General features: G+C 50.9%; 1 protein-coding gene and 1 long non-coding RNA gene across 5 annotated transcripts in view; both read left to right on the forward strand.

Annotated features, from left to right (window-relative positions):
• Window positions 1–21,390, forward strand: part of NRF1 (nuclear respiratory factor 1) — a 60,440-nt gene that overhangs the window by 33,303 nt on the left and 5,747 nt on the right. For 2 of the 4 annotated variants that reach the window (XM_068189324.1, XM_068189325.1), the window contains exons 9-11: window positions 1,139–1,296; window positions 4,630–4,754; window positions 9,448–9,597. In XM_068189324.1, coding sequence (XP_068045425.1) covers window positions 1,139–1,296; window positions 4,630–4,754; window positions 9,448–9,597 — 433 coding nt within the window. Of the gene's footprint in view, window positions 1–1,138; window positions 1,297–4,629; window positions 4,755–6,304; window positions 6,582–9,447; window positions 9,598–21,390 lie in introns of those variants that run through there. The other 2 variants (XM_068189327.1, XM_068189326.1) reach the window with 2 other exon arrangements.
• Window positions 9,604–20,954, forward strand: LOC137473564 (uncharacterized). The gene is made up of 2 exons (XR_010998870.1): window positions 9,604–19,561; window positions 19,759–20,954. It is a non-coding gene; the product is annotated as an uncharacterized lncRNA (long non-coding RNA).

Genomic DNA, 21,390 nt, shown 5'->3' on the forward strand with positions numbered 1-21,390 from the left:
ATGGCTCAACCCCACCCAAAGTCACAGGTGCTGTCCAAATAAATCCTGGATGGGAACACGGACCAATCCCCAAAATGTGCAAATAGAATCAGGGAGGAAAACACGGCTCATTTCCCTGAGAGATGTGGTCTGTGCTGGGGCTCCAACACTGCAGAAACACAGAATTCCAGAATAGCTGGGGTTGGGAGGGACCTTTGGGAGCAATCCAGTCCAAGGCAGGGTCACCCAGAGCAGGTGACACAGGGACACGTCCAGGTGGCTTTGGGATGTCTCCTGGCAGAGAGACTCCACAGCTTCCCTGGGCAGCTGTTCCAGAGCTCTGCCACTCTCCATGGAAGGAAGTTCTCCCTCATGGTGAGGTGGAACTTGTGTTTGAAGTGATGGCCATTAAACACAGCTAATTAACGAACACCCTAGGCTGGCAGGCAGCGATCCAGGTACAACACTGCACTGCCCTGTTTTGTTGGGAATTTGGCTGGACAAGAGGAATTTGGAAGGGTTGGGAACACAAGCCCTGTGAGGAACTGAGCTGGGGGTGCTCAGCCTGGAGAAAAGGAGACTCAGGGTGGCCTCAGCACTCTCCACAGCTCCTGAAAGGTGCCTGTGCTCAGCTGGGGCTGGGCTCTTTCTCCAGGCAGCACTGGCAGAACCAGAGCACACAGGCTCAAGCTGAGCCCAGGGAAATTCAGGTTGGATATCAGGAAAAAGCTTTTCCAGAAAGGGTGACAAAGTTCTGGAATGGCTGCCCGGGGAGGTGGTGGGGTCACCAGCCCTGGATGTGTTTAAAGAGCCTGGAGGTGGCACTGGGTGCCAGGGTCTGGCTGAGCTGTTGGGGCTGGGCTGGACTCGATGCTCTTGGAGGTCTCTCCCAACCTGGTCTTTTTGTGAATTCTGTGATTTCTGGGTTTCTGAGGACTTTTCTGGATCTTTATGCATTGGTAGCCTCATGGCTGATGGAGGGCTGCAGCATCCAGCCACATCCTCAGCTGGATCCCAACCTCCCTCCCTTTTTTCCCCGCTCTCAGAGCCGGACACCTGCAGGACTCTGCCAAAACCGATCCATTTTTCTTTTTGGGAAGCAGGCACCCCTGGAGGGGGTGATCCTGATCCTACAGCCTCTCCCTGTGTTCCCTGGCAGGTGGAGCAGAACTGGGCGACGCTACAGGGCGGGGAGATGACCATCCAGACGACGCAGGCCTCGGAGGCCACGCAGGCGGTGGCCTCGCTAGCGGAGGCGGCGGTGGCGGCGTCGCAGGAGATGCAGCAGGGAGCCACTGTCACCATGGCACTCAACAGGTACCCGGACAGGGCACAGCTGGCACAACCTGAGCCTGGCATCTCCTGCCTGGGTTTCCTTCTGTTAGGGCAGAGTTCACCCTGTACAGTCCTGGGAGAGGCTTTTCCTCAGCGGATTCCTGCGGCAGGCCGTGTGTGCAGGACAGCTCCTGATTCCTGCTGTGTTCGGAATCAGAATTTCCTCCACAGGTCACTGGTTCTGGGGTTTTTTCCCCTCCAATCTTTCTGAAGTAGAAGCTGAAGGAGCTCCAGTGGTTATTAGGGTTTTTGGCTGCACTCAGGTTAGCAAGATGTGAGGTGTAGCTCCCCAGGTCCATCCAGCAGGACAAAATATCTGCTTAAATTCATCCTGCTGTTCCTAAAACCTGGAAATGGCTGTGGCACTCCCTGAGGGATAGGAAATCACAGCACAGCAGTGAAGGCTGTTTCCCACTGCTGAGGTGTGGGCAAGAATTTCCCTCATCCAAACCAGGATCCTGGTTCGAGGCTGTTGGCTGAGCAGGCAGGGGATGGGACAGGGCACCAGACCACACTGCTGGTAGGTGGAATAAAGCTCCAAGACCTTGCTCCATCCAGAAATTGCTGAAGGAATCACTTTGACCCCAGTCTGCTCCCAAATCTCTGTTGGGATTGAATCCCAAACACACCTAGAACTCTTTCTGCTCTTTATGATGCAGGCTTGGGTCCTTCAGATATTTCTTATCTGCTACATGAGGCTGGTCAAATAGGCTTGTTTTACTAAATAGTTTCCCTGTAAAATTCCCTTTTAAAAACAAATTATGTTTCCAGGACACTGGAGTTGCAGGAAAAAGCCCTATCTCCCCAAATCCAACTTGCAGGATTTTATCCTGCACATTTCCAGGATTCCAGATTTCCCTACATGGATTTTTTTTTTTCTTTTTTTTTTTTGAAGTGGGAAGTTGGGCATGGAGTTACACCTGATGCCAGGTTTTCTGAGCTGCCCTTGGCCCTCCTGCAGGGAAGATGCCTTCCCAGAGCTCCAGGCTCGGGAGAAGGATGTGCCAAGGGGAGTAGGAAAGCTAGGCAAGAAAATATTCTGGTTCTCTATGAGTTGTTTAAGAGCTGCTCTGAGACACAGAGGGGCTGTTGAGAACTGAAAATTCACCCTGAGTGGATGCAGTAGGAAAGTGTTTGGCATCTAAGCAGGAAATGAGGGAAGAGAAAAAAAAATATATGGGGAAATAGCTGGAAAACATTTGAGTCAATTGGTCAAGCAGAGAATGAGAAGAGGGAGAGCATCCATGGGGAAACTAAAGGAAATCCCTCTCTTTTTTTTGCTTAATTCAGGTAGGAATTGGTAGGAAATTTGACTTCAGGAATGTTTTACCACTGCTGAGCAGATATTGTCAAAGTTGAATATTAGGAATTATAGGGAAAGGCATTAAGGGCAAGCCAGGAGTAGGAATAACTGATGGTGCATTCACATCTTGGACAGTGTGGGAAGTGCTCACCACTCAAATAGAAAAGAGTGATCAAACCCCAGGAATGATCCATGCCACAGTGGGCTGTAGGAAGGAGATACTGGAAATGTGTGAAACCATGAGGAAAACAAAAAAGGAAACGTTTTATTTTCTGTTTCTCACAATATCAGACTAAAGGGCCGCCCAGCCAGGAGTTTTTGAAGCACCATAATGCAATTTTTCCTTCTAATTAAATGAGGAACTCTGCTCCAGGATACTGGAGAAGCAAAAAGTGTGGATGGGTTTCAGAGGGGATTAGAGACAGATCAGAGCTGATGGTCCAGATGCAGTCTCTGGGAAGCTGGGAGGGTGTAGGAAGGGAAGGATTGGGCACATCCCTTCCTAAATATCTGGCACTGCATTTCTCACAGCAGGGCTGCTGTGAGACAGCACACAACAGCTTTGCTGGCCACAAACCCCGTACCCATCTCAGACCCTGACTGAAACAGCCTGGGGTGACCTCGTGTGGGAAATGAATTTGTAGAGAATTCTTAAAGTTTGTCAGAAGGCTCACATAGTGGGTATTTGTATGTAAACTTTGAGATAAGAAATGTTGACTTAGAAATGCCATGGGACAAGGATAAACGTTGTTAAGAGAGAAATGGAATTAAAAATAAGTTTTAAAGGATGGTTTTGTAAACAAGACTAGGTATTTTAGAAAAATATAACAATGAAAAGTGTATTGTAGTAAGATCTGCGAGAAGTAATTTTAGATGATTAGCTTTAAAGCATTTACAGCATAGTGTAGTAAAAGCTGATAGGCTAAGAAATGCTTCTAATGTGTTATAATTAAGAAACAGTTAGCTTCTGATTGTAATAGTGTGAATTATAACATCTGTATTGTCTCACCTGCAAACAAAACCACCCCATATATATATATAAAAGAATATATAAAATATATTATTATATATTTTGATTTTATATATATATATATATATATATATATATATATATATATATATATATATATAATTATAACATCTGCATTATCTCACCACAAAACCACCCCATTTCTGGGCCAGAAAAAGGCTTGATCCAACAACCTTGAAGCACTTTGCAGCTGCTTTGGGGTTTTCAAGAACCAGTTTTATCTCCTGAGAGCTGCGGGAAATCTTTCAAAGGCACAAATAGGGCTGGATGGGGCTCACCTGGGTTAGTGGAAGGTGTCCCTGACCTGGATCTGGGTGGGTTTCAGGTCCTTTTACCCTCTCAGCTGTAGAATCTCAGCAGCTCAACCTTTCTGGAGACAGTCCCAGCTTTTTTTCCCCTCTTTCCTTACCCCATCCCTGTTCTGGAACTCCTTGGGCACCTCTGTAGGGCTTTTGGGCCTGGCCTCATTTGTGTGAAGAAATTTAACAGCACTCTGCTGGAAAATAACGAATAATGCTCATTAAAAAAAAATTATTAAGCCACTGGGCTGGGGAGGAGTTGAAGGCAGAGCTGGTGATGCTGGTCATGGCAACAGGGCGAGGTGAAAGGGCAGAACAGGTGGTGAAGGGAGAGCTCTGAAATCTGCAGAGCCCCAGGATGTGCCAGTGCCAAAAGTCTGATACCTGAATGCAGAGGCAGGAAGGAGCCACGTGGAATAACTGCTTGGAATGTCCCAAAGTTTTATCCAAGTCCCAGGTGAAAGGGAGAACACAGGGCTGTTCTAAGAAAAAATCCACCAGAAGCAGTTTCTTCCCATCCATTCCTCCTCCAGTGCTGATTTCCTGCTGTGCATCACTTCATCCAGGCCAGATACAAATCCCTGTGCTCTGGGCTGCTCTCTTGGCGTGTGTTTGCTGGTTAAGATGGAGTTATTTGTCCCTCTAGTGCTCCTAACCCTTCTCTCCCCTCTGCACGCCCGCAGTGAAGCCGCTGCCCACGCCGTAGCCACGCTGGCCGAGGCCACCCTTCAAGGAGGGGGACAGATTGTCCTGTCTGGGGAAACTGCAGCAGCGGTCGGGGCGCTCACCGGAGTCCAGGATGCCAATGGTAAGGCCTCTGCAAAGGTTTTCTTTTGGCTTCTTTTATTTAGGCTCTTAAAAACGGCCTCTTCCTCTCTTTCTATTGAAATGACACGGTTTGGGTGGTAAAATACTCCTCCCTCTCTCAAGGGGTCACTGACCAGTTGTGAGTTTTAATCTCAGGGTGGAATGGGAGCATTAACTCCTTGCTTGCTCCCGTGGTGCTGGTGGCTCTGATCTTTCCCTCCTCTGCCAGCTGGCTCTATATCCTTCGGGTTTTTTTGGGAAAAACTGCTCCGTGATGAGTGTCTGTGCCCGGCACAGGAAGGGCCAGCCTTGATCAATTAACACAATTAGTTGGTGCCATAATAAACTCATCTCCAGAACTCTTAAACCAAAATTTTTTTACTTATTTCCTGCCCTTCTCAAGGCTTTTTTTTTGTGCTTCATGGCTGTTCCTGAGTCAGCCTCAGGTCATTTTCATCCTGCTTCATTCTCCATCTTCTCACCACAGTCGATCTCTTGATTCCAGGGATTCTCTATAGCATTTCTCACCTGTTCATTTCTCACCTGCCTTCTGTCAAGTCTGGTGACTTTTGCAGCTCTTCAGACTAGAAATAAAACTGTAAATCTATAAAATCCAGTTCAAGAGATGAACAGAATATGAAAATGTGCCTCATTGGGGCTCATCCACTGCCTCCCGTTGCCCTGTGCTTCTGCCTGACCCTGGAGGTGTTTAAGGAACACCTGGATGTGGCACTGAATGCCTTGGTGCTGGGTCACAGGTTGGATTCAGTGATCCCAGAGGTCTTTTCCAGCCTGACTCTGGGATAATTTCCAAGCTCAGACTGGTTATTATGGAATTACCCAAGAAACCCACTGGTTGTTTGGGTTAGGTGGAAGGAGGTGTGTCAAAATCAGCTGGAAAAGGGCACAAAGGGTGAAGTTGTAAAGAAACCTTGAGGGTGGGGCTGTTTGGACAGGAATTGTCAAAGAGAGGCCAAGCACGTGTGGCTGGGTGACAGAACTGTCACTTGGCATGAAAGCAGAAACCTGCTCAGCTGAGAGCTGCCTTCCATCAGAATCCTCATCCAGCCAGGAGCGCGCTCCGTGTGAAACATCGAGGTTTAGTCTGCAGCAGAGGAGGGAAGAGGAATTTGACTCGGAGCTGGTTTGGTTCCCTTGCTGTGGAGTCAGCCAGCCTGAAGAGGGAGCAGAAATGAAGGGAAATCCCTGTCCCCGGAGCTGGGAATGCATCTGGCACCGAGGGACGAGCAGGATTGTGTTTATTGTGCCGGCAGCCTGGCGTGAGGACGATAAGTGCTGTGTGTTTATCAGAGGCAGGATCTGACCCTGGATGCTGGAAACCAGCAGCAGATCCGCACCCCTGGCTCCTTTTGCTCTGCTTCCAAAATGCTTTCACAGTCTGGATTCCTCTGGATGCTTCCCCTAAAACTCCCCTTCTCCACACCCTCCCTGAGTCACTCCACCTCACTCTCCCAGCATTGACATCATTTCAATACAGGCTGGGCTTTTTTCTTTTTGTCCTTTTTTTTCTCCTTTTTTTTTTTTTCCTAGCAGCCGAGTTGGAAATCAGATGGGATTTAGAGTGCATTAAGAGGAGAGACTGCAGCATTTTCCTGTGAGCACAACCTCGCCCACAGCCCCTCGCCTGCTTTCCACTCTCCTTCGATTTGCTCTAATCTCCAGTGGTATTAAAGGGAAGGGCTTTGGAGTCCTTGGAAGCTCCATGCTGTTGCTTCCTTACGTAACCAGCTAATATATCTCCCTCAGGGATGGAGGAGATGTTGGTATCCATTGCTGCTGTCTCTGTCTGGGGAGGGAGAGCAGATGGATTTCACTGCCGGCAGGATTTATCTCCATGGCCGGGGTGGGAGTGGGAGTGGGAGCATCCTCCTGGACACCATTTGATGGATGCAGCAGGAAAAATCCACTCTGTGCCCTTCTGTCCAGAGGAGGTGGAATTGGGAGTGATTTGGGAAAAACAACTGCCAGAGCCAGAATGGTCCTCACCAGCAAATTCCCCCTTCTCGCTGTTGCTTGCAAGGTCTTAATTTGCTGATATTCCCAATAAATGCTTCTCTCTGGGAATGCTCTGGTCCTTCTGCAGGACTTTTCTGAGGAGAAAAAAACCTATCTGGAAGGATAGGATAGAATTTTTATCTCCATCTTACTGAAAAGGTAAAGGAGATAGTTTGACACCTCCCCATCCCTGGCAGCATCCAAGGCCAGGTTTGGAACAACCTGGGATAGTGGAAGGTGTCCCCATGGCAGGAATGAGATGATCTTTAACTCACTTCCAACCCAAACCATTCCATGATTTCTATGAAAATGTCTGGAGGTCAGGCAAGGTGTTTCATTCCTGATTTTAGCCATTAAGTGTAATTACTCTCTTTTAGTCCATTTTTTTGTTTCTCTCTCACTGTGGCATTTTTCCATCCCTTCTCTGGAATTATCTGAATAATAATAACAATACAAGACAAGTGAGATGGCTAAAAAGAGGAGACCTCTGAATTTTCATGGAAATGTTGGAATCTAGGGCTGGATATCTTGCAGAGAGCCCAGGAGTGTGGCGGCACTGCGAAAGGACTGCGGATAATCTTGTGATCTGTTCCATTCCCAGCTGAAGGAAACAAGATCTCCTGCTCCCATGCAGTGTCAAACCAGCTAAGTGCATTATGGTTTTCCTGCTCCTCAGGAGCATCTGCTCCGAGTGGGGATGCAGGAACTGGTGACCCCACACTTGGAGGCTCAGATGGTTTTGTTCCTAAGTGGTTGGTATTGAACAGAGGAATATGGAGAGCAAGTGGAGGGGAGTGTGGCAGCACCAGTCTCTGAAAATGCTGGGAAATGCTCTGCTGAGGAGAATTCTGTGCCCTGGAGCTGCTTTTGGAGCGAGAGGAGCTCGGTGAGCGTTGGAAGGAGCGGTGCTGGAGCATCCTCCTCCCGCAGCCTTTTGTTTGCCATTGATCCGTGGGGCCCTGAGAGCTGCCAGGGCTTCCCGGCTGCATCCTGAAATATTGATGAGGCTCCTGGCGGGGCCGTGCCTGCGCAGGGCTGCCCGGGAGGGGCAGAGCAGCTCCCTGCCCAGGGAGGCTTTAACAGCCATGGGGCAGCACGAATCCGGGCTTCTTGTGGAAGGTGAGAGGAGTGGAGCTCCAGCTCCAGCTGGGATTCAAACCAGGGCGTGGAATGAGGCGCCGTGGGAAGAGCTGGGAAGGAAGAAGCTGTGGAGGATGTGGGATCAAGCCATAACCAGGGAATTCATTTCACAGCCAGAGATCCAATGGATCCTGCTTGTCCCCCTTGGCTGCTCTTTTCCTGTCCCCAGAGCAGATTTTCCTGCTGGATCTCCTCCCCATGCTGCTGGAGATGCTCCTGGGAGCACAGAGGGGGAAACTGAGAGGAGCCCACACCGAATCCTGCCCCTCTGCATCCCAAAAATCCAATCCCTGCTCTCCATACAAGCGGAGGGGGCTGTGTCCAGGGCTGAGCTGAGCCAGGATCTGTGAGGAGCATTAGGGTCTGACGTGGGCAGGGGGGATTAGAGAGCTCCCTGCTTTCACAAGCCCCGGAAGGAGGCATCAGCGCTGTTGATTTTTGGCTTCTTTTTTCTGCTTCTCTCAAGGCTGGGATCAGAGCTCTCAAGATGATATTTTGTGTTCAGAATTAGGTGTTTATTATTTCTTATTTCTATTACAAGTGGTGAGTTCTACAGCATTCTACTAACAAGCTACAAAATGGCCCACTATCTTTTTGTGTAAGGTCTTTTAAGACTAAATTATCCAATTAAAAAATGACACCTAAATTCTTTTCACTTTTAACTTAATAACTAATCACTCGAAGTCCGCAGTGCAGGCTTTTTTATCTAATTACAAAATGCTACTTAAACTTATGAAGAAGAAGGTGAAGAACAGCTAGCCACTGCCCTGAAACTTCTATCTTGCCCCATATATATTGTTATATTCTAAAACCTTAAACTCTTAAGTTTTCCACCCTGTGATATCACACTCTTCTAATCAAACTACACGCCCGTAATCTCAGTGCTATCAATCAACTTTGGAAGCTTTCTCCACGGCCTCAGGTCAAACACAGTATTTTCTTGTGGCTCTGTGCCCTTCAGCACAGAAAGTTTAAAATTCTCAGCATCCAGGACTCCAACATGCATGGGATAAAGGAGCCTCAGTGGCGTTTGGGGTGACGGTGCCACACAGAACTGCTGCTCCAGGTGGTGATTTCCGTGTGGGAAGAGGTTTAAATGCTGGAAAAGCTTTGGTTCTGGGCGAGCTTCCCACACAAAGTCAACAGGTGGGAAGCTGTCCCCACCCTGGGCCTTGCAGATGGGAAATGGGAACGCTCCTCTGGCAGCTCCGGGCCTGGAGCTCTCTACCTGCCAGTCCCACCCAGCTGCTGGCAGATGAAAACACATCCAGGAGGGAAAGGCAGGATTGGGATCCTGTTCCCTGTGCTGTGTGTGTCTCCCAGAGGGCAGGAACACAGACAGGAAAAGCCGGCACAGGTTTGGGATCCCTGTCCTTGCTCTGGGATTCCTTGGGATAGGGAGGTGCAACTGGGAGCTGGTGGCTTTTTCACATGAGAAAAAATATTTATAAATTTAGTGGGGGGGAGGTTCAGGGGCTGCAAATGACACTCTTTAAAAAGGAGTATTTTATGTTTTTCCTGTTGGATCTCCTTTTTAGGGAAGACGGAGCCAAATGAGTCGCTAGCAGCTTGGCAAAGTGCAGATCAGCATGTTTGCATCCAGGAGGACAGGAAGGAAAGAGTGAAGCTTTTTGTAGGGCCTCCCTGGTGGGAACAGAATTTTTTTATGAAGGTTTACCCTGAAACAGGTAGGATTTCATCCCAATCTGAAGGAAAGGTGAGGAAAATCAGTTTTGCAGGTGTGTTTCAAATGAGAGGGTAGAAGAGAAGCCAGTGGCAGCCAGCCAGGAGAGCAGAAGAGTGAATTCCTGCATTTGCTGAGCAGCTCCAGGAGCAGGGAGAGGTGTTTCCTAGAGGACAAATTGCTGGCTATCAGTGCATAATTATCAGCAATGGAGCTGTTGGGCTCTGAGTGAAATATCTTGGCATAAGCCTCAGTTAAAAGGAGCTTAATCTGTGTCGGGTCGGGGTCTCTTCTCCCAGGGAACAAGCTACAGGACCGGAGGAAAAGGCCTCAGATTGCATCAGGGAGGTTTAGGATATTAGGAAAAAAAATTCCTCCCTGAAAGGCACTGAAATTCCTCTCCTGTCAGGCATTGGAACAGGGCAGGGGTGGAGTCCCCATCCCTGGGGGATTTCAAAGCTGTGTGGATGTGGCACTTGGGGACATGGGGTCGGGCTGTGCTCCAGGGAACAGGGACAGGAGGAGAGGGAACGGCCTCAGGCTGGGCCAGGGGAGCCTCAGGGGGATTTTGGGGAATTCCCTCCTGGAAAGGGCTGTGCAGCCCCGGCACAGCTGCCCAGGGCAGTTGTGGAGTGCCCATCCCTGGGGGGATTTCAAAGCCCCGTGCATGTGGCACTTGGGGACGTGGGGCTGTGGTGGCCTCAGCAGTGCTGGGAATGGTTGGACTCGGTCTGGGAAGTGTTTTCCCACCTTCATGATTCCATGATTCCAAGGACACTCACTCCCCTGCGTGTGCCCTGTAGAGAGGGGGATCCTGACTGCATCCTGTGCCTTCCCCCGTTCCCTGTGGTTGGTTTTTTTAGTTTTTATCGAGATGGGGTAACACTAAGTGATCAGTATTAGAAGTAATAGGAGCATTGTGTGGCAAAAGCTAATAGGCTGGAAAACATTTACAAAGAATTGTAACCAAAAAATAGGTTAGCTTCCGATGGAATAGCATTGAGTTGTACATCTCTTGTGCCTCACTATTCATCACAACTGAGAACAGAATAAAATCTCTTCAAACACCTCTCAGTTGCCCCATCTCTAGAAAAGCTGGGAAAACCAACACTTTTGTCAGCCTCTGGCTCTCTGCGGGGTGTGGCCAGAAATTCCCTGCTGGCATTTTGGGGCACCAACCACAGCTCCGATGCCAGCGCCCAGCTCATTGCCAGCACGAGGAGAGCCAAAAACACCCCCAGCCCCCAAAGAGGTGCTGTTTGCCCGCCCGGGCACACCTTGCCCTGCCCTTCGAAGCCGCCCCGCGGCGTTTGCGGGTCCTGGCTGATTGCCGGCGCTAATCCCGCTGTCCCTGTGACGCGGGGCTGGCACGGCCACCGGCCGGCTTTGCTCTGACATCCTGGCCCCGCTGGTGAGGCGGCTGCCGCTGACGATTAGGATTTGTCTGCCCACCAACCGCGGTTAAAAATAGTCCCTCCTGTCCCACATCCGTGGCCGGAGCTTCCCCGGGTCCCGCTCCAGGTGCGGGGTGGAACCAGCCCTGCACAACCCAGCAGGGGCTGGAGGTGGGTTCCTTCGGGCTTCCTTGATGGGAACACAGAATGGTCATTGCTGGGGACACTCTGGCCTTTTGGGGTAGAAAAACCTCATTTTATTGTCTTTATTTAGCCTGGAGAAGAGAAGGCTCCAGGGAGACCTTACAGCAGCCCTCCGGTGTGGAATGGGGACTTAGAGGAGTGAGGCTTACAGGAATGGCTTCCCACTGTCAGAGGGCACGGTCAGATGGGATCTTGGAAAGGAATTCCAGGCTGGGAGGGTGGAGGAGCCCCTGGCACAGGTTGCCCAGAGGAGCTGTGACTGCCCCTGGATCCCTGGAATGTCCAGAGCCAGGTTGGACAGGGCTTGGAGCAGCCTGGGACAGTGGGAGGTGTCCCTGCCATAGGGGCAGGGGATTGGAGCTGGATCTTTAAGATCCCTTCCAGCCCAAACCATTCCGTGATTCTTGGGGATATTTTGATATGATGAGCACTTGGGATGTTCCAAGGCCTCTCTCCTCTTCACAACGTGTGCCTGAGGAGCACAAGGAGCCTCCCAAGGTGGTTTTGTGCCCCTGTTCTGTATCCAAGTCTCACATGAAGTCTCCAGGCTGCTCTTTGAGAGCACAGAGGGAGGAGGCCAGCGCCCTGCGGAGGCCCCAGGAGTGACTCAGCTCCTGATGTTGTCCCTGAAAGCCAGCAGCCGTTCTTGCTCAGCATGTCCATGCCAGAGTTCCCAGCATCCCAAAAGGGAACCCCTTCCCTGGGGCAGGGAGCCACCTCCGAGGCCTTTACTTGGACAGTTCCATCCCTTCCATCATTTCTCCCACTCCCTTTTCCTGGGGAGCTCGCACACCCTAAATGAGCTGTGCCTTGTCTCCTGGCTTCTCCCTGACCTCACGGCATCTCCAGCACCTCCCCTGCCCTCCCCGTTTCCCCTCCCCTGGTGAGTTTTGACATCCATTGCTGTGATCAGGCAGTTGAGCCTTACAGGCTCCCCAGCTGTCACAGCCCAGGCTGGCCTGGTTTAAGCACAGGCCATTTACCTTCCACGTGTCCTGAATTAGGGGAAATGGACAGGAGGGCTGGGTCTGTTTAAAAATTAAAGCTGATTACAGGGCATTAACATTACATTTAAAGCAATAGACAGCAGCCCTCCTCTCTCTCAGCATAGTTGCAATATGTTCCCTTTTGTTCTGGGCTGCAAGAGGGAAGGGAGCAGGACTGCTAGCGACTCCAGGCTGGGCAGGATTTCTTCTTTAGCCATAAATTTTGAAAGAGGAGCTGCCTGTTGGCTGGTGCAAGAATTTAAAGCAGGTCTGACTACCTAAAGCAGTTCCCATCTTTGCCATGCTAACAGGAAGCTGAAGTTCTTTTGGCTGATCCTGAATTTCCCTTGGAAAATTCAGGTGATCTGACTCTGTCTTCTCAGTTGTCGTGTTGGGAAGTTTCATATTTGATGGATCCCAGTTGTTTTTTGTTAAATCCCACAATTTGCATGGTGACTCTTCATCCCAAAACCAGGAATTAGTCCGTCTGGCTGGGAACACTCTGAATGTGATGCTTGACTGGCATTCCTTGTGGGTTTGGGATGGATTTGAAGCCTGTTTGTGTGGTGGATTTGTATGATATTTTTCCAGGCTTCAGCACTTTTATCTCACAGCCCCTCAGGAATTCAGGTGGCTTCAGAAGGAGCTGCTCAGTGCAGGATGGGTGCTGAAAAGAGGCCTTTTGGCAGGTAAAGGGATGTATTTGTATTCCCTGCATCCTGCTTTTCTCTGTCTTCAAGAAACCAAAGCTCCAGGGAGAGCTCAGAGCCCCTGCCAGGCCTGAAGGGGCTCCAGGAGAGCTGCAGAGGGACTGGGGACAAGGCCTGCAGGGACAGGACACAGGGAATGGCTCCCACTGCCAGAGGGCAGGGATGGATGGGATCTTGGGAATTGGGAATTCCTGGCTGGGCTGGAATTGCCAGAGCAGCTGGGGCTGCCCCTGGATCCCTGGAATGCCCAAGGCCAGGTTGGGCAGAGCTTGGAGCCCCTGGGACAGTGGAAGGTGTCCCTGCCACGGCAGGGGTGGCACTGGCTGACCTTGAAAGGTCCCTTCCCACCCAACCCCTTCCATGGTTCTGTGATCTCTTAGTGACTTTTCATTTGACTTTACCACCACCAACATTCACATTAAATCCCAGGGTTTTTTTCCTTTTATTGTGTCAAAATCCCCAACAACTTGGCTTTTAGAGCCACGCCCTGAGCTTTCCTGGTCCCCTCTGGGTGTCTGGGGCTGTCAGGGCCCATGGCTCTGTGGTCACAGCAAATTTTTTGGGGTGTCTGCAATAGATGGGAATTTTAATCCTTGGACAAGCTCCTGTCTAAAAGAGATGTCGTTGAATCCGGGCAGGAAAGGGATGGCAGCCAGTAGAGTTGGCATCTTCTCCTAAATACATCTGGAAGCACAGAGCTGGACAGACAAACATTTCCTTGTTTGCCACTGTTTCCAGTCCAGGAATGGGGATGGAAAGGATGGAGGTGTTTTTGAAGGGTGTCTGCAAGCAGATCTCAGCAGTGCCACCCTCTGGGATTGGCATTTTGGCTCCAGGATAGGGAATTGCTCTCCTGACAAGCTGCACCTCTCCAGTCTGGTGCTGTTTTATTTATAACCCTTGGGAGAAGGGCACAGGTGGGGGCAGAAATCCAGCTCTGCCCAGCCCTGCATCTCTCCTGACCCATCAGAGATGCTGCTGAGTCCTTTTTCCAGGTCTTCTCCTCCTCCTCCACGCTTAACCTAACCCGGATCAGAGGCTTGGCAGAGCTTGACCAGCAGAGCTTCTTCAGGGGCTCCAGACAGGGTTGTGGTGCTCCTGGAGGGCACCACCAGCCTGGGGAAAGAAGCTTTGTGCCATTTCTGCTGGACACATCCGTGCAGGGTGTGGAGCTGAACATTCAAACCCACCAGTGTGGAGCTGGGTGGATGAAGATGAAGCCAACATCGAGACCAGCTCTGCTTTGCTGCTCCTTTCCCCAGGATAAAATTCCTGTGTGCTGGATTCTCCCTGTAGTAACAACTCATTCCAAACTATCTGAAGCATGTGGCAGCCTCGCCTCAGCTTTTTGAGCCCATCGCTGGCAGATCTTCCAGCTTAACAGCAGAACATCCCAGGGCAGTTTTGTGCTGCTGGCACCATCTCTGCTCATCCTGCTCCTCCAGGAAACCCCAAGGAGGGGTCCCAGCTCTCCCTCCTTGTGAGCTGCTGCCCAGAGCAGAGCTAAATTTGTGCCTGGAGTTCAGGGCAGTTCCTTCAGCTGATCCTAGCTGACCCCAGGGCTGAGGATGGGCAGTGCTCCCCACAGCTGTGGAGCAGCTGCAGCATCTCCCAGTGCAGATTTTGGCAGATTTTGGCTTGCAAGGCCTCCTGCCTCATCCCCAGCCGTGGTGGGAAGGGACAGTGCTGCACCACGGGCAAGGCTGGGGAGGTCACTGCTGTTCCCTCCTGTGCCGTGCCACTCCTGCCCCTTGCACCACCCAAGGAATTAATTACCTGTGATTACCCTGGGCAGATGGAGAGGGGCTCCCTGATCCCCCTGCGCCCCATGGCAGAACCTGCTGCAATCCGCTGGTCGGTGACAGCAGGGCGCAGCTCCTGCCATCCCTGGCAGGTGCCCTGGTGGCTCCGGGCTGGGCTGGGTCAGGCCTCCCTCTCCACTGCAGAGCTGAAAATGTCGCTGCTGGGGATGGATGGAGGCTCGTCTGACCCGAGGGCACTCTGTGAGCTGCGGGCCCTTAATGGCTGGCAGTGGGTGCAGGGTGCAATCTGATCCAAATGGGAAGCTGGCTGAAATCCCAGCAAGCTGTCCCTGCTTCGGGAGGCATCTTAGGAAATGAGATGGGCTTTGTGAGCTCTCCCCCCTCGCCGGGCAGCCCCGGGGAAGGAGAAATGCCCTGCCTGCAACTTGGGGCTGCTCCCTGCACTGAGGTTTGCTGGCTCTTCATTTACCAAGCTCGTGGCCCTTTGTTTTACACCAAAGTTTCCTCCCTGCGGGCCACTTGTGGTTTCTGTTCTCCCTCTCTCCCTGCTCCTCTTTGCAATGTGCGTTTCCCACTTCCTGGATGGACTTCTCCAAACTCCAGGAGGCTGTTGGCTTTCTTTGCCTTGAAAACTGCTCAGCCCCTCTTTTCTGAGAGCCTCAGCTGCTTCCTTAGCAGGCTCTGACCTCCCAGGTTCCTCTATTGCTTTTTCCCCGAGCACATCCAGAGGATCACTGGGTGCCTGGATTTATCCTCCTCATTGGATCGCCGGAGCAGGGTCTGATTTTAAAGCCTAAAAGCGCAGCCCCATCTGTCTTATGCCTCTGGGGCATAGTTAAGAGCCCTGTCCTGCAGCCCCTGAGCCTGTGAGCAGAAAGGTTTTCCTTGTGCACCAGCCCTGCCCTGGCAGACCGAGGAAGATGGGAGGTTTTAATGAATTTCCCCAAGTGGCTGCACTGAACTTTCAGATTTCTGCTTTCCCAGGTGAAACGCTTTCCTCTTCCTTGATGCTCAGCCGTTGGATTTGGGGTTGAGGAGGACATTTCCTGCTCTGGGATTAACTGGGGTGTTATTTGAGGCATCAGCAGGTTGCACAAGAGCCTGAAGAGATGCAGCTGCACCTTGGTGGCCCTTGGCTGGTGACCATCGGGTGGCTTTGTCCCAAACATTGGTGAGCACCCAAGGAAGAGAAGGCCAATTTGTCACCATAAGGACTCTTCCAGCTTCCAGCACTTTGCTTGGAGCCTGTCAATGGACAGCAGTGGCTCAGCAGTGGGCTGTCCCTCCTGCGACGTGGCGTCCAGCTGAGCAGAGGGGAGGAGGTAAAACCACCTTCCCTTGCCCTCTGACCATCGGGAACGCTTTTCCCACAGCCTGGTGTCCCTCTGGGAAGGCAGCGGCAGTGGCAGAGGAGGGCGATGTGTCTGTCCCTGCAGGGCCCTGTCTCCCAGTGACCTTCTCAGCTCATGGAGACAGCTTGGCTTTGCTGTAAAGCAGCTCATGTGACAGCAGTAATCCGCAGCGGCTAAACAGCTGTGCAGGAGGATTCCAGGGAATCGCCCTATTTTCCCTGCTCTGCACGCCGGGGCAGGAGGCTGGCAGAGGCTGCACAAGCCCATCCCCACTGGATGTCTCTGGAGGCATCCCTGAAAAGCCAGGTCAGGAGCCCTCACTTCCAGGATTCCTCCTGGGAGCCCTCGTGGAGCTGCAGAACAGGTTCCAGGAATTTTTTAAAAGCCATTTCTCCTCAAGTGGTTTCCTCTGAATATTTTCCAAAACCATGAGTGACATTTTTAAGCCTGAATTTGACTTCTGCCTCCCACCCTCCATATCTTTTGGCATAATTTATTCCCTCACAGTTATACAAATTCCTCTCTCTGGGTAACACTTTCTGATGGCTCATGTGGACCCTCTTCTGCTCCTGGGATACTCACTGGCCTTTTTGCCATCTGCCCATGGGAAGTTCAGTTCTGCCCTGGAGAAGATACAGGCTGAGGGAGCTTGGAATTGGTTTGAAATTAATCATGGGTTTATGATTCCCATCCCCAGCTCACAGATTGTAGCAAACTTCCTTTCCCTGTGGGTTTGCCCCCTTGTTACCACAGCTCCCTGAACTTCCCCATCTCCATTTTCCCCATGATTTTAACCTCCCAAACCTCCCAGGGGAAGTTCAGTGGCTGTGTGCTGGTGCTGACAAGTCCAAGGAGCTGATGACAGCTAAAGCAGGTGGTTTTAGCCTGAGATTCAGGTTCCTGCACCTCACAGGCAGCAATTCCCCTCAGTTCCCTGCAGGAATGAGGTGCCTGGGATCAGGTAGGCAGCAGTTGCTTCGTAGCCATGGAATCCCTGGGTTTCTCGAGCAGAAACCACCAGCAGGATGTTTGTGGCTGCAATAAATTGTCCACCAGTGGCCTGAGACAATCCCTTATTTCATGTAAGCCACAGCCCAGCCCTCGGGAGGGACCATCTGTTCCTCTGGCCTAGGACAGATTTGAGCCCCAGCCCTCGCAGTGAAAGGCTCTCTGCTATTCCCCTGAGCCGCCTGATCTCTTCCCTTCCACCTCTTCCCATCGGGGGAAAAAAAAACCAAAAACCCCAAAGCTTTGTACTCCCAAGCATTAGGGGAGCTCTAATTGGTGTGTAAATTGGGACTGCTGCGTTTAAGTGGTGGACATGGAGCTAATGGAAGTGGAATTTTATTGCTGGCATAAACAGGGGATGTTCAGCTCCTTTGAAGTCGCAGGGATCAGCAGCCAGGGGGGTTTCTGTTCGATCAGAGCCAGCAGTGAGTTTGGTCCCTGTTATTTCCCATTGCTCTGACCCATGGATGAGTTATGATGGCCTTCTCAGAGGTTCCTGGTGTGTTCTCTCAAAAAACCCCTTTGAGTTTCACTTCCAAATAGGAATTACATATTAAGAGGTTTGAAGTCCAGCAGAAAATTTAAGACCTGGGCTCGGCCGGGTTTTAGGTATTCTGTGTGTTTGCTGCTGTTGGAGATGTGCTTCCTCACCTGTGGGCCTCCCATCTGAGCCAGAGCAGTGGGAATTTGGGCATGAATCATCCCAGCAAATAAAAACCAGAATTAATTCTCCAGCCACCACCATCACACCTCTCTCATTTTCCAACCTGTTCTGTCTGCCCGGGAACGGACAGGACAGGCTCTTGCGCTGCTTGATTCTCCTGACAAATTCTGTCTGTGCGGGTCCATGCGCCACAAATCTCCACTTTGCACATCCAGGGTGAGACCCACAGGGACAAAACAGTTGGAAATCTCCTTTTTGGGAAAACAAACTCATCCCTCTCCCTGCACCCATCGTTGCTTTCTCTTGGTGTGCAAAGGACACTTCCAAACCCCCAGGCCTGGATGGTTGGGATGCAAAAGTTCTGTGCCTTCAGTTGCCAGGCCAGAGCCCAAACTTTGTGTTTTTAGCACCAGATGTGCAGAGTTTAAAAGGGAGGAATCTGCCAGAGGCAGCAGCATTCCAAGGATAAATACTGTCAGGAGAGCGAGGTGGGAACCCATCTCACCTGCCGGGCAGCGTGAGACGGTGGTGTACAAAAAAAGGAGGAATGTGGACTGTAAAAACTTGCTCTTTACTGGAAAAGTTCCACAGCTGAGCCATGTTTTCGCTGTGATTTATTGCTTACCTCGTTGAGGATGGGCCAGGTCCTACCTGGGGGGAAACTGTGCTGAACGTGTCCCTTGTCCTATAAAGGACAGGCTGTGGACACACTGCTGCAGGAGGGGACGTGCTGGTTTGGAGCAGGGATGCTTTTCTAGCTGGGTTTGGAGGCTGTGCTTTGAGGAGAAGGGAAAAAAGGAGCCATCAGGTGCATTTCCAGCCCCTTTTCCCCTGAGGAAAAAAAGCCAAACTTACCTCCTGGTAGCTGGGCAGGACCTAGTGCGAGGTGAGGCTCCAGCAGATCGCCACAGCTGCAGCTTTCCATATCAAGGTAAAGCTTTAAATGCCTTCCCAAGGAATTCTCCTCCTCCAAAGGCTCTGCTGGGGGGCTCATGCCGCCTCTGTTGGGTTAAGAGCACGGAATTCCCTGGCACAGAGGCACTGATGGGGCACGGGGGGAGAACCCGTGGCGTTGGACCCGCCGGTTGGCCATGAATGTGCACCCTGTTGTGGCAGGAAGGCTCCTGGGGAGCAAATCAGCAAAAATGCTGGGAAAATGGCTTTTAGATGGAGCCAGGGCCTATCTGGTTACAGATTGCCTTTCTGCCAGCACAATGGCTGCTTTATGTCTCCATGTGCTCAACGCTCCGTAGGATGTGCCCGCGTCCGTGCTCGCATGTGATCTGTCGGCACCGGCCCCGCTGAAACCAGCCAGGCCCTCAGAGCCTTACAATCACATGGAGCTCCTCCCAGGCCCCAAGGAGTGCCTGGATTTCACGAACTTCCCAGCCTCGTGCTCCTGGGATATGTAGAAATTCCACTTTGGCAGCCATTTCTGCTCCTCGTTTGTCTCTCACGGCGGGAGTTGTGGAGAGCTTTGTTGGAGGTGGCCTGAGCTTCTCCGTGATGGTTTTCACTGCTTCGTTGCAGACTTTCCTCATTGGGCCTCTCTGGGCCAGTTAAACATCTAAATGTTGGTAGAATATCTGGCAGTGCCTTATTCTTACCTCCCACTTTACCTCCCACTTACACACTCAATGTTCTGTATGGAATTAGAAATATTTTAGTTGCTCTGCCTAATATTGGGGTGCTACTCCTATGTGGGCACTGAATTTTTGCACTCACCCAGTAAACCAAAGGATTTATTTCCTATGAATACATTAATCACCCCACTAAATCCCTCTCTCCAGCTGTAGTATTTCTCCTTTTACACCTGCATTTCATTGTCAGGCATCCTAGCAGCAGACTATTCATGTTGCAAGTGGAACATGCCAGAGGGTTCATCAGGTGAGTGGATTTTTGTGGTGGTAGTTTGGAATGCTGGGATTTAGCTGGTTTTGCACTTGGACCTTTAGGTCCCTCTTGGTGTTTCTCGGGGTTAAAGGGGCTGTGTCTGTTTTTCGTGCCTGGACACCATTTGGGGTTGACATGCCTTTGGGATGTGGTGATATCACTCAGGTAATAAAATGGTTTTGTAATTTTAGGTGGTGCCCTGCCATGCTTCACACAGTAGCCATTAATAAAAACCTGTGGAAAATACAGGACACTAAAAGCTGTTAAAAAAAGCAGGATAAGAATCCATCTCTTCCTCTGGGAGAGCCCCTGGGGATGTTAAAAGCATAACAGGGCAGCCAGCAAAGTATTTATGGAAAAACCTACTGGGCATCCATTTTAGGTGATTGTTCAGAATCTCATTCATGGGTTTAACACCCAATTCCTGAGAAGAGGAACAGGCTCTGATTTATTCTGAGGTGTTTCCTCTCCCCGCTTCCTGAGAAGCTTGGCACAGTTAGCCCCTGTCTGCCCCGTGTTTTGTATCAACACCCAGCAGATCGTGGGGAAAGCATCGCCCAGCTGGAGCAGACCTTTGGGGTTTGGACTTTCTCTATTTTTATCTGTGTTTCGTGTAGAGATGATTGACCACGATAGACTCCTAATCTTCTCAGGTGTGTCCACGCCAAAGCCAGCTCATCACGGAGGCTTAGACAGGTTATCTCTAAGCTTCCAGCCCTGGAGCCCAGGAAAAACCTTCCTTCCCACAGGCAGACACACTCCCTGTGTTTGTCACCTCTCCTAAGTGGCAAATCGACTCCAGTTTAAGGTGCCACGCCCTGGAGACCCAGCACTGGAGGGGCAGGTCTAGGTGAGGACTGAGCTTAAGCAGGGACAGCTTAATTCTGCCTCAGGTGATGCCCAGGGCCTGTTCTCCAGCTCTAAATTCGCCCCATGAAGGGGAGAGGAGGGGACAGATGGCCTCAGGTAAGACAAAGCAAAAGGTGTGGGGCTAATCCACCCCCAGGCCACCAAAGTGCTGTTCTGCTTTTCCCAAGCACCCGTTTCTTGGGAGGTTTTCCATCAAAAAACAGAAAACCTGGGATTTCAGATTGTTTTCCATGTTAAACATTGTTTCAAGTTGTTTTTTTTTCCTTCTGGGACTGTCCTTGCTGCAAAGACAGAGGTCCATGGCACTGGTGTCACTGGTGAAGGACACGTTTGTCACCACTGCTGCAGACTGTGGGTCTTTGCTGTGCCAGGGAAGAGTCTGGGCATCAGGTTGGCTCACTGGGATTTTCCTCTTTCCATGGAAGTGCTGAGGTTCCAGAGGAGAAGATGATTCCTGTAAATCAGGAGTTCCAGCCCTGTGGTTTTTGTCTCAAAGTGCCTCAACCTTAAAAGAAGTCTAGAAACTCCCTAAACATCCAAAACAAACCCCAAAGACTCAAAGTCCCCACAAAAGTTCTGGAGGAAATAAGGGAGATCAAGCCAAAGATGTTTCAGGTCTTGGCTAGGCCGTGGCCCTTCCCTCCTCACAGGGTGGAAGAAACCAGGAATGTCCCAAAGATGCTGGTGCTCCCAGCTAGGGAAGGAAGGTTGGTCCCTGACCGAGATTTGGAGATAAACCTCAAGTTTGGGTGTTTGGATTTTATCTAAAACGACACCTTGTTGCAAAATATCAACATTCTGCTGAAGCTGAGTAGGTGGGAGAAGATTGAGCTGTGCAAATGTGGTGTTCCCTCCTAACCAGTCCCATTCCAATGGTGTTGGGCAGGAGGTCCTGGATCAGCCAGTGGCTTTATGGGTCACTGAGACAGCAACTCCTGCTGCCCTGAGTGAGC

The sequence above is a fragment of the Anomalospiza imberbis genome, chromosome 5, assembly GCF_031753505.1.
Source record: "Anomalospiza imberbis isolate Cuckoo-Finch-1a 21T00152 chromosome 5, ASM3175350v1, whole genome shotgun sequence".
Taxonomy (NCBI): Eukaryota; Metazoa; Chordata; class Aves; order Passeriformes; family Viduidae; genus Anomalospiza; species Anomalospiza imberbis.